General features: G+C 35.7%; 1 protein-coding gene across 3 annotated transcripts in view; it reads left to right on the plus strand.

The window, feature by feature from the left end:
* Positions 1-13,129, plus strand: part of EYS (eyes shut homolog (Drosophila)) — an 859,267-nt gene that overhangs the window by 737,763 nt on the left and 108,375 nt on the right. For all 3 annotated transcript variants that reach the window (XM_017739228.1, XM_017739229.1, XM_017739230.1), the window contains 2 exons: positions 9,458-9,566; positions 12,406-12,626. In XM_017739228.1, coding sequence (XP_017594717.1) covers positions 9,458-9,566; positions 12,406-12,626 — 330 coding nt within the window. The remainder of the gene's footprint in view (positions 1-9,457; positions 9,567-12,405; positions 12,627-13,129) is intronic.

The following is a 13,129-nucleotide window of genomic DNA, read 5'->3' on the forward strand; positions in this document are numbered from 1 at the left end:
CCTAGTATCACGTATTATCCCTAGACAATTTTTTCCCATTTCTCAGACAGGAACGCATATGACTTTTAAGGTAATAGGTGAGCACTGCCATTTTGTTCACTGAAATTATTTCATCTCCATTTAAGGGAAGAACTGGTCAGAACTTATTATCTAAAGGCTCTTCATAAAAAGGGTTTTACTCTTTTCACACCAGAATATTCTTTCAGTGAAGATCATAGTTGAATTTTCATGTCTTACATATTTTGTATTAGTTGTTGCATAAGCTTTAGCTGGAGGCTTTTTACTGAAAGAGGAAGGCCAACTTTCTTTTCTGACATTATATAATTTTTAATAAAATTGCTAGAATGCAATTACATCTGTATTAAAAATCAGTGAATTAGAGAAGCCAGATTAGAGGGCAAGAATGAGCAGTGCAAAAGACTACTAGCACCTTCCCTAAGGAGTGTTCATCTCTGGAGCGCCAAAGAATAGAAGAGTAGAAGTTTTTCTCTTTGTTATATTGTAGGCTCAAAGAGAAGTTAAAGGTAGCCATAATGAAAATTAAAACAGCCTTGTTCAGGTGCAGCAGATACCCAGTTGGTACCTGAACCTGAGACAGTGCAATCAGAAACAGGAGAAAGCAACTGTATTCAGTCTTGAAGGTGGATTACTGGGTTTAGAAACACAGGGTTTTTATCAGCAGTGAAATCTCAATTAATTCATCTAACAGACAAAAAAACCCACAAAATATACTATGAAGCCTGCTATGATCCAAGAGAATAGTCAGGACATAAAAGCAAGCACACTATGTATTCTGTGTTCTTCTATGTACAAAGTGGGTGTCCTGAAAATCAGATTAGGACATAAGGTTTTTGTGGGACTTGGCGTTTACTGCCAGGATCAATTTTGTAACAATATATTCTTCCAATACTGTCATGATCATGAACAAAACCAATAATGACTATGGTAATGATTATGATAAAAATTCAATTTTGTTGCAACTTCAAAACTCTGCATAAGTGTTAGTACTAATTATTCCAGTATTTTTGTGTTATTCCCATTCTTGCATGTGTGAAATGGAAGTGTCACAGTCTATCAGTTGGTTGTCACAGCACAGTGATGTATTGTTCACACCCATGAAGTCCCTGTGAAGTCAATGGAATTGCAGAGATATGATTAAAAGCAGAATTCACACTTTTCTTTAAAGATCCAGCCTGGGAACACATATCTTTAAAGTCATGATTCATAAAGTATATATGTTGAAGAAAAGCATTCCATTGAAATAAATGATCCTTGGGTGTATGCTGCCTGTAGTATTCTTGGCAATATATGCACTAGAGAGTCCCATTAGCCAGTCTACTAAAGGATCATAAACTTGACTGTTGGACTAGCAGAACTGGAGTAAATGAAGCACAAACCAAGCTAAGTAGAACATAACATAAACAGTATCTGTTTCACCTAATGTTGATATTACCATTTTCAGCTACTAATATGCTTCTACAAAAACATTGATTTGGGGTTTTTTTTAGATTCTGTATAATGTATGAAAAAACTGTATACCAACACTAAGTAAAGAAACTACATTTTCTGTGCAAAGTAGATAGTATTTGGCAAGGTAAACCAAGCCAATCAATTAATCTATGATTCTATGATAAAAAGATATTGTTTGACTTTCTCAAATTGGAAGGGCCCCCTAAGGATTATTGATTCCAGCTCCCTGCTCCTTGCAAAACTACTTAAATTAAACCACATACTTAAGAGCATCATCTAGATGCTCCTCGAACTCTGACACTTTGGTGCTATGACCACTTTCCTGGGGAAGTTGTTCCAGTGACTGACCACCCTCTCAGTAAAGTACTTTCTCCTAATGTTCAATCTGAACTTCCCTTGGTGCAGCTCAGCTCATTCTATTTCCTTGTGTCCTATCACTGGTCACCAGAGAGAGATCGGGATCTCCCCTTACACTGCTCCCCTTGAGAATGAGGTCACTCCTCAGCTTTCTTTTCTCCAAGATGAACAAGCCAAGTGACCTTAGACACTCCTTTTAAGTCATGCTGTTGAGGCCTTTCACCATCTTGGTCAATCTCCTTCAGGCACACTGTAAGAGGTTGATATCCTTTTACTGAGATCTCCAAAACTGCATGCAGTACTTGAGATGGGTCTGCTCCACTACAGTGTAGAGTGGGACAATTACCTCCCTCAACTGGCTCATGATGATGTGCCTGATGCAACCCAAGTTGTCCCCTTTGGCTGCCAAGGTACACTGGTGGCTCATACTCGCCATGAACTCAAACCCTCAGATTTCTTTTGTACAGAGCGGTTCTCCAGCCTCTCATCCCCCAGTCCGTATGTATAACCACAATTACCCATTCCAGGTGCAGACTCTGGCACTCACTCTTACTAAATTTCATATGGTAGGTAGTTGCCCAACTCTCTAGTCTATCCGGATCTCTCTGTAAGGCCTCTCTGCCCCTGAAGGAGTCCACAGCTCCTCCTAGTTTAGTGTCATCAGAAAATTTACTTTAATGTACATTTAATTTCTGTGTCCAGATCTTTTATAAAAACATTGAAGAGCACTGGCCCTAAAACTGAGCTGTGAGGAACCCACTAGCCACTGGTTGCCAACCTGATGCAACCCAATTTACTACATCTCTGAGCCAACTGCTCAGCCAATGTATTATGGACTTCTCTGTGTGCTGGACATTTTATCCAGGGGGATACTGTGAGAAATAGTACAGAAAACTTTGCTAAAATATAAATGCACCACATCTACTCTCTTTTTATGGTCAACTGATCTAGTCCTAAAAGGAGATTAAGTTGGTTAAGCAAGAATTTCCCCTCATTAACCCATGCTATCTGCAGCCAATAATGGTGCTGTCTTTCAGATGTTTTACAATAATTCCCAGAATAAACTCCTCCATAATTTTACCAGGCACTGAAGCGGGACTGGCAGGCCTATAATTAATGGGGTCTTCCTTCTTTCCCTTCTTGAAAACTGGAACAATATTTGCCAGCTTCCAGTCAACTGGGACTTCTCCAGACTCCCAAGACCACTGACAAATAATGAGATCCTGTGATGACCCTGGCCGCATCTTTCAGTACTCTGGGATAAGTCCCATCAGGGCCCAGAGATTTATGTACATACAGCTGGAGCAGCAAGTTTCAAACAAGTTCAGGGTCAGCTGGGAGTTTATCATCCCCTAATGCATTCCCAAAGTTCACATACCTCTTTTTGTGTGTGGTTTGGTTTTTTTTTCCTAAAGAAAGGGACATCAAGGGACTACTGCAAGACACTTTAGGAGTTTAGGAGTCAAAGTAATTTGGGATTTTTCATCTTCCTTGTTTTTATCTACTCCTCTCCTTGGTCTCCTTTTCTCTTTCTCACAACACTTTTACTGTTTGGCCAGTTTACAGCACCTAGAAAACCTGAGAATTGATGTAGAATTTCTGCAGGTTATGAAATATGTTTCATTGATTTCAAATAAAATGTCAGACATAAAATGCAGCATTCATTTTTATAATTGTCACTTCGGAGTGTTGCAGTAGAAGTTGGTAAGAAACACTAAAATTTGACCTTACTGAAATAGAAGAGGGTAAAGAGACATGCCAACATTTCCATGGAAGAAGTATGCTGAAAGGTAATTTTTGGGAAGTGAAGATACAGTTTTTATAACAATTAATTTTTTAAAAATATATTTTTAAGGGGAAAAAAGGTAGTAAGTGCAAGAATTTTGGAAAAGTACAAAGAGACTATTAAAACTGCAAGGAACAATACATATTTTCACACTTGTGAATTGAATATGCTCAGTCAAAAGTAAAATCACCATTCTTGAAAAAAATCCTCTAGTACTTGACAGTTGGTTAGATGTTTCCTTGACAACTTGTCTGGTTAATCAAGGGAGCAAATGAAGCCACAATTTCAGTGTTTTGCAGGACACTTTTCTTTTGTGTCTTTAATATCAATACTTTTTTAGCAAAGGGATTTTTGTGGGGATTTTTTCCTATGTTAATCTGGGCTAGCATTTTTCAGATTGTAGGGAGAAAAATAGCAAGTAGTTCTAAATGTAATCCTCCAATTGTGGAATTATAAAATTTATAAAATTATAAAATAATTTTTCAGAAGACCAGAAACTCTGGTCTGCTAGCAGTGTGAGGTCTTTATTCAGAAACAGTCTTACCATGATTATTTAGCTTGGATAAAAACAAAGGTTCTCTTTATAATGCCTGGGGATATTTATACCTGCTGATATGACATTTTAATTTTGCTATACCTCTCCTTAATCTGTTAGAAATACGGCTGCACCTTCAGCATTATATAAAAAATATAATTGCTAAAAACTAAATTTTCTTAAGTATGTTTACATAACCATGAATGCACCATTTTTACATGATTACATTAGGTAGTTATAATGCATGAAAGCAGTTAAAAGTCTCCCAGAAGTTCCAGTCTCTGGACCTGTTCTCATCCATATTGTCAAATATGTAATCAGTTTAAGATACTTTACTATGTTTCCCTTGATATAACGGGAAGCTGAAGCAATCATGCTATCAATTAGAGCTTAAGTCAGTCTTTCCAATTATTAGAAGAGACATTAGTAAGGACTTTGCATTCATGCTTTCTACTGTGCTCCTTTAGTGCCACCTGGTGACTAGCTTGAAAGGAAAAAAAAAAAAATGTATGATTTTATTTCCACCTGGAGAAGTAGTCTATGACAATTTAAGATAAAACATTTACTTGAGCAAGACCATACCAGGTAACACTTGATTTAGAGGTGCCCCAATCTTAGCTATTTTAAGAGGATTTCTCTGACTATCAATTCCAGACCTAAATTAATCCAATACCTAATATCCACAATTGTGTTATGAGTGTGTGAGGTACACATTGCACTTTGTTAGAAATCCAGTGTTCATACACATAATTAATCAAGATGCAACTAGTAATGACACTGTACATAACTTCTGTTTTGCATCTGTTGAGGTCCATGAGTCTTTTGTAAAAAAATAGTAAATCCTTTGTAATTCCAGTTCTTAACTTTATATAAAGTCCACAGCAGCTATGAAAAAAAATCATATTATTCTAAGCCAAGAGCAAATAAGAAGGCTCAACATCTTCTTGTTTCAAATTTGTGGAAATAAATATTTGTATGCATCAGGCCTGTATCTTAGCATCTCCAGTAACAGGTTGGGCTTCACATGGCTCCAGACCTCTTTAGATTACTGTGCATAGCATGCCCAAATGTCCTCCATGTATACACATTTCCCATAACTACTCACACACCCAATTCTTTAATCCCCTGTGAATCCTTTTTATATCATTATGAATGTCATGTGCATGAATCAGAATTCTGGTGCCTGACAAAATTATCCTGCAATAGGGATCGTATTGCATTCTCTTCTGTCACTGTCTCTGGAGGGAAAAATATGCTGGCTTTAAATGCAGCCGGAATATGCCACTGAGATGCGAGGCAGATGGACTGAAATGCCTTCAGCATCTAAACGAGTGAAAAAGCACCACTGAACTAAAAATACTTCAAAATTTAAAGATGTCAGTGATTAGCCACTTTCATCTCGGGTGTTCTTAATGTGAGGTCAGTATCTCATAATATGAGGTTAATTAGAAAAATAAAGAAAAAATGTCAAGGGAATAAATCATCAGTTTCATTTTCTCTTTTCCAATGTGGATAATGGATTTCAGTCTTCTATGAGGTGCGTGAAATAATACAACTGCATTTATTCAGTTGCAAGATTAAGACAGATTTAAACATAGATTATAATAAAACTATAACCAGGTTATAGAGCAACATGAATGGTATTTTAGTTCAGGTCATTTCTGTCACAGAATATTTCAAATGCCTTTTTTCCATCATTGTTTTAAAAAACTAATATGATTAAGTTTTTCATGTGTCCATATTGTAGCATTTTCTGGTTTAAATGCTATAATAAAGACAGAGACAGCATTTATGGTTTAATTGCCATTTTTTCATACATTTATAATTTTCTAAGAAAACTGTCTTTTGGACTGTAATTTTCTATGCTCTGTCTCTTTCTAAAAGCTATTCTAGGCATATTTAAGTATCTAGCAAATTCAAACCATCCCAATTTTGTGGTAACATAAGCATGAAAAATATCCATTTTGTTCACATTTCAAATGACAGTTTTTCCTTTCTATGACAAGACAGAGAGAAATTTCAAGTATTAGTTCCTTGGAAATCCTTACAGAGAAAGAAGCAAATGCTGACGAAAACAGTGGTAGCATTCCTAACATGCACTCCAGAATACAGGGAAGTAGGTTCCTGCGTGTAGCCTGTGGTTTTATTCTCACAACTTGGTCACTAATCTATTGGCTGACATCAAAAAAATCAGTTCTGTTCTTTGAGATTTCATTGCTGCATGTTAAAAAAAAGCAAACTCTATGTCCTTTGTGAAGTTAAGATCTAATGATCCAAATCACTGTATAATAGCTGTTGTTTATAGATACTGGGGGATTTTCTTTTTTCTTTTTTTCTCACATATTTCTTTAAAGGTAGAAGGGGTTACCAGATATGCCTGAGTAGGGATGACTGTGTTATTGTCAAAATGAATTTATGATACTTGGGCTTGTCAAAATAAAAATACCTAAGTGAAGACCATGTCAGTATTAAGCAGTCTTCAAGGCTTATTTTAGTTGCACCTGTATTTAATTTTCCACTTTTTTTCCTCTAGTAAAGGATCAAAACAATAGAAACTATGTGTGCAAAACAGTGAGAATGTGTGTACACCAGGCATTTGCAACGAAAGTTTATAATGCTGAATGGATGGCTAATTACTTGAAGATGGTCAAACTGACACAGACCTCACTGGTATTTTATTTTTCATTAGATTATATTCTTCTTTATTAATTTTGCCAATTCACTTAAACTTTTGTTCTTTGTGGGCTGGACCATTGTAATATGTGATATAAGGAGTTATTTAGAAAAAGAAACAGAAGCAGACTTCAGAAATCTTCCTGAAAAGCAGGGACAAGGCAGGGGTCGAGTGTAGGCTTTGCCATGCGTGTGTTAGGTCTCTACTACAGTATCCACTCAGAGTAGAAAGCATCAAGGAAAGGCTATGGGTTTGTTTTCCCCAAGAGAGAATCTTAAATGAGCTTATTTTCTTTTATTTGAGAAAGTTGCCTTTATACTCTGATTCACCTAGATAATTCCCAGCAGCTGAAATATGAGTAGGAATAAAAAATCAAATTCAAAGAATATTTTACATTTCAAGAATTGGTTGGAAGACGCAGTAGTGGAAGTATTTTTTCCAAAATTTTCCTTATTCCAAATACCTAAAAAGGAGACAGACTATCTGTCAATATACCCATTGTTCATTACAGAAAAACTTCAGTTTACTGAATTCATAATTTATAATGAAATTGTACAAATCAGATGATCTTCAAAACCACAGGCATTGCTTCTGGCTTCCTATATTCAAAATCAAAACATTATGCTAACTTTAGAGTTGTCAAGAAGGAATGCAGTTGAAAATACCTCAATAGTATGACTTTTTTTGACCTAAAATTAGAAATAAAAATGAACATTTTTCAAACTCATTTGAATAGTCTAGGAGTCTAGATCACATTTCAGAAGGTGGTAATAGAAAATGCCATTCAAATATCTCAGATTTTTAAAGAAAGATTCAAAAATAATAAAAGTGTTTTATACTTACAAAGTAGAAATAATTTAGCACATTTCAACCTCATGCAGCAGAGTACATTGAAAAGTCAATGAATTGCTATTGACTGATTTAGCTGTGAACCAGCAGTGATATAACCATTGGAAAGGTGGGATTTATTAATATGTGTGCATCAGCTGCTGATGTGGATGTACTGGCTATGAGACAAGTTAGTAAATGCATTGGTTTTGCGCTGGTCTCTTAGAAATCACTGCACTGCAGTGAATTTATAAATATTCATTAGGGGCTAAAACTATATCTATTTATGTCAATACCATGTTCCCAGCAACTTCAGAGGTGAAAACTGAGACTCTAAATTTCATAATGAATCTACAGACAGGAGGATGAAATAGTAAGACTTTAGACACAAGAGCAGAAACACAAAGCTCAAGGCATAACCTGGAATAAATCATGCCATGGCAGCTGCACACAACCAACCAGGTGGTGATATATAAAAAGGTACCATTTGAGACTATGGTACGTCTTGATGTGTTTTCTCCAGGAATAAATTTGTCCTTGTCAATGTTGAAATAATTTCTATGATTAGCAGTGTATGCTTCCAGTGTACAGATCATAATGGGCTTTAAAATATTTTAACTCTTTCATATGTCTATAGCCTAACATAAAAATTCATCTATCCCAACACAAAACAATTCATGAGATTCCTGTCATTGTCCTTTGTCATTTATTCAGCTAAAAGAAATGGAAAATTTGGCAGCCCATATAAATATATAAATTTTTTTCAGAATCTTTTTTAACGTTTGTTGTGTAACATTTGTGAAATATTCCATAAAAATGTAACATTATTGTTGTTAGAAGCCATCCTCCGGAAACCTGATTATGGTGATTTGGCTGAGCAGAGCTTCCTGTGCAGAGTACATGTAGTCAGTAAACCTTAACATGCTTCCCAAAAAGGGAGCCATCACATTCTCTTTTAAAGCACATGAAAATGGAATTGGAAAGAAGTTCTACAGAAATAGAAGAGGTCAGTTTTAAATAATCTGTGAACTACTATTGTCCTAATCTGCATTCGCTACGATAACGTTTATGTAAATTTTCTCTCTAATTATAAAACCACTGTTTTTGAAAATCATCAGGTTTTGGATTGGATTTTTATTGCTGATAATATTAATAGCATTTTATCAAATCTCATAACAGAAAGAAACTGAAGAATTCTCAGTGCTTTATTGAACTTCCCCTAGTATTTACTTCACAAATTCCCTTAACCTTACATTCTTCTTTATCTCTGAGGCTCAATACCAGAGTTTGCACTAACACATTTTCCAAGTAGTGATAACTGCATCGCAGTGTACTTTTTCTGCTCAGAGGTATGCAGCCTTTCATTTCTTATTCCATTTCTGCTCCCCTTGTAGGTCAGGAAAAGGAAATTCCGACCCAGGCTGTTCAGCATCATTTAATATTCATGTCACAAGTCCAACAATCCTCTGCACTAGGGAGACTGTATGTTAACCACAGTTAGCACTTAAAATTTATCAATACCCACTTATGTATTTAAAGATTGCTTTCTTCTTTTCTCTGTATGTATTTCAAACACTAGTCAAGAATAGCAAGAAAGCAAATAGAGGAGGGACATTAGCAGAAGAAACTTACATCTTTTGTCTCCTGGGTAGTTCAAGTAGGCATGAAACTGAAATTAGTAGCGTCCAAAGATTTTCATCCTTTATGGAGGCATGAACATCTCTTTTACCCTATCTTTGCCACGTGAGGTTTGAATACTCTGTGATCAACAGTATAAACAGCAATGGGATATTCTGTTTCCTTACAGCTATGTGTTGCCTGTGGGCAGTCCTGAAGGTTACTGCATGATTGAAATGGCTGCAGATGGAAACCCTCCTGTACAGCACAGACTTTCTTTCTCACATCGAGCATCTCAGGTGAGTCTGCAAAACATAGATATTTTCTTTGAAAATTTCATCAGCATATGCACTAGAGTTATTTTTGAAGGAGAATATTTGTACTCTAGCTTCTTCTAAAGGATGAAATGTAATTCCTCTTCAGATATCATTATATGTACCTAGTTTCTTTTTAGTAGGTCTTTTCACATCCAGCATCCATTCTATATTCATTAATTTCTTAGTTTGACTCTGAAACTTCTATTCCAGCTGCACAAAGTCCATGAAAAGGACACAGATGCTCTGAGAGTTAAAAAAATATATATTAGCACTGTCATTTACCTAAGGCCATGGGGTTATTAGAAAGAACTGAGATATTGTTAAGCAGTAATTCTGGTTACTTTTTAGTTGCATGCCACACTGTCTAGTGGAGGACAGTTATGAATCATCAGTGATTTAATCTGGTGTCAGTATTGTTGCTAGGACTTGGCTTCTGAATAGTACTGTAAAAATGTCTGTCTCCATTTTGAAACTGGTATCAGAAGACTCATTCTGAATGGACGAAAGACCAGCTTTCCCAAATCTTGAATTTTTCAGTTATTCTTTGTCTCCATTTTATTGCCTCTCTTTGTTATGTGTTCTCTCATCACAGGATTATTTCTGCATGAAACATTTAAAGTGTTATTAGATGAGAATTTGAACTGTGATTGACAGCTTGCTTTAAAAGTTTGTTCACTAGAAGACAGGCCAGTTATCTTTAGAGATGCTAATCTTGATGTGCATCTCACAGTACGCAGTGCTGGTTTGTAACAGAATTTCTTCCCTTGCGTGGTATGTAATATGAATGTCAAATCCTCATGATTAACTATTACATTTTACAGATCTGCTCCTAATCTGCCAGAACCTCTATTTACAAAGTACACAATCAAAGAAAGAAAATAAAACATTTCTTTTCTCTAAGAGGACTAATGAATATCTTCCCATTATTTCCCAAGATAGTCCTTTTTACCACTCAGGCTCAAAACGAAGAAGGATATTTTCAAATTAGTATTTGAAAAGTTAAACATGAGTGTTAGATAAGTTATTGATATAATGCTATATTAGGCCTTTTATGTTATTAATAAGACTTACAGGAATTCTTTCTTTGTGCCTCCTTAAAATACATTCTGGTTAAGTCAGTTAAATTCAGAACAGGAGCTTTATAGAAAGAATGTGTGTTACGGTGTACTACCATGAGCTTGAACATTTAATACCTTATGATAAAATCCAGTGATGCTACAAACTGAGCAAAGCCTACTGAAGTTGTTCTGTGATACACTGGATATGCCCCCAAGGTTAGTGCTTTTGTAAAATAAGCCAAATAATAAAAGAGACTGTGTTGCAAGAACAGTGTTTAAAACACTGTTCTTAATGACAGATACTTTATTATGCAGTCCAATGCTTTGCTTAATTCTTGAAAGAGATTCACAAGCAGAGAGAAAATGTCTGAGAACACTACTTACAAATCTTTTCTATCATTGCAGTGCTTCATGGCTTTGTTTGAAAGGGGATAAAGTCAAGTGATCTGAAATGAATTCAACAAGTGCAGAGCCAATGTCTTTGAATTACTTTGATATGAAAAATCTGATTTAATTTTATCCATGCTCTAAAATAAGTAGGTGTTTTTCTTTTTCCCTTCAAAACAAAAGACACTAACTAGAGGATAATCTGGCAGTATTCACATTCATTGTATTGCCAAATTTCACTTGAAATTGTCAGCAGCATATCTCCAGGACTGACAAAAGCAATACAGGAAACAGCAAAGCAAATATCGTATGGATGTGTGAATTCCAGATAAATCAATGGGATGTTTTCCTCCTTTTTCTACTTCTTTACAGTTGTTTGAATATGGTAGTAAAGGGCCTCTTCACTAAAAATAACCCCCTCACATGTTTTATGCATGCTGTGATATATTTCTGATTCCATTGGTTTATTCCTGCTTGACTTGAATGGGCTAGGCGTCACCCTCTTCCTGGACTAATGGTATTGTACAAATAAAAGCATCACTGCACATAGCACAACTATGAATTTTTTTTTTTTTTTCAGTTCCTAAGAATTGGCAGGCATGTAGCAAATGAGCTGAGGAACGATGAAGCCCCATGTCAGAATTCCAGAAAGTCAGGCCTCAGCTTGAGGAGTGGAATTCAGAGTGCTAAATGAGTCACAGATCCTTTATATGTGATGATTAAGGGCTTGAATCCTAGGTCAGGCAACAGAGGAATTACCATAGTGAGCACTGATATGATTTGGTCAGTCCAACTGCGAAAAAGTTGTGGTTGTTTCTTTGCACCTTTATTAGGATGTTCTAGGTTTTTGAAAATTTGAAAAGTTCCCTTTTTTCTTCCTTGGGCTTCAGTACAGCAGACTGTTTTCTGCCATTCATAAAAAAAAACTAAAATCTTTTTTCTGTATTCCCCTTATCTTGGGGTCCCGTAGGTCGTAGGTCCCAGGTTCTAAAGGAAATATCTTCAAGTCTACAGCTTCTCCTGTGTTCCTACACCAAACCTCTATCATACAACTTATCAAATAGAATGAGGGCATCTCTGTAAAAAACTTACCATGTTCACTGTGGCTAAGGCTGGAAATTCCAATTTGTGTTTCATGGGATGTATGTTGTCTTACATATTTGAAAATACAAAAACACATTAAATCATCCTCTTTGTAAGGAATTTTTTTTTTAAGAGAATAACATTTTTTAAAATAATCCCTTCAGGAAGTGCCAGAGGTTTTGGCCATTTTCAAGTAATGACTATTTCCTTTATCAGTATTTATTATTCTTTCATTGTTTACATTAACATCACAAATCACATTTTTTCTGACAATTCTCTTTTTGTTTCTGCAGATCACCTTTGGATCAATCTTCCTTGGAAAGGTTCCTGTTCATGAGGAGGTTCATCGATGTGCTGGGCAGATATATGGCTTTAAAGGATGCATTAGGGATTTTCAAGTTAACCACAAAGAGCTGTTCATCATAGATGAGGCTCTTGAAGGAAGGAATGTTGAGAACTGCAATGTTCCAATATGTGATTATCATCCATGTCACAATGGTGGGACTTGCACTAGGTAAGAGTTATTACTTCACCCATTTTATCATTCATTCTTAATGAAAAATTACTATAATTTTCTCTGTAATGAAATAATCACCAATCTTTTGTCCTGATAATTTCAAATAGAAAATGTGACATCTTCATGCCAGCCAGAGAGATTTTATATTTTGTTTGTTTGCATGAAAAGTGGTATAAAATATAATTACATTGTCCACACAGGATATATACTGTATTGATGCCAGAATTCCTCTGCAACTAACCAGATCAGTTCTGCTAGAAGACTAAATATGAACCTTTGTATAGACTGTTTGGACAGAAGGCACATAAGATGTCATTCTTTTGCCTAACTCCATGTTTTACTCTGTCTTGTACCCTCACATATCTTCATGGTGTGTTCCTGGGTACAAAATGTTCATCATCATGCTATGAAAACATTAATAAGTGACTTTCCTGTTCACCTTCAGCATGTGTGAGAAAGTATTGTCAAAGAACCTTTGAAAGTTAAGGTGCATCCTGCTG

This window comes from Corvus brachyrhynchos, unplaced genomic scaffold (genome assembly GCF_000691975.1).
Source record: "Corvus brachyrhynchos isolate BGI_N302 unplaced genomic scaffold, ASM69197v1 scaffold136, whole genome shotgun sequence".
Lineage (NCBI taxonomy): Eukaryota > Metazoa > Chordata > Aves > Passeriformes > Corvidae > Corvus > Corvus brachyrhynchos.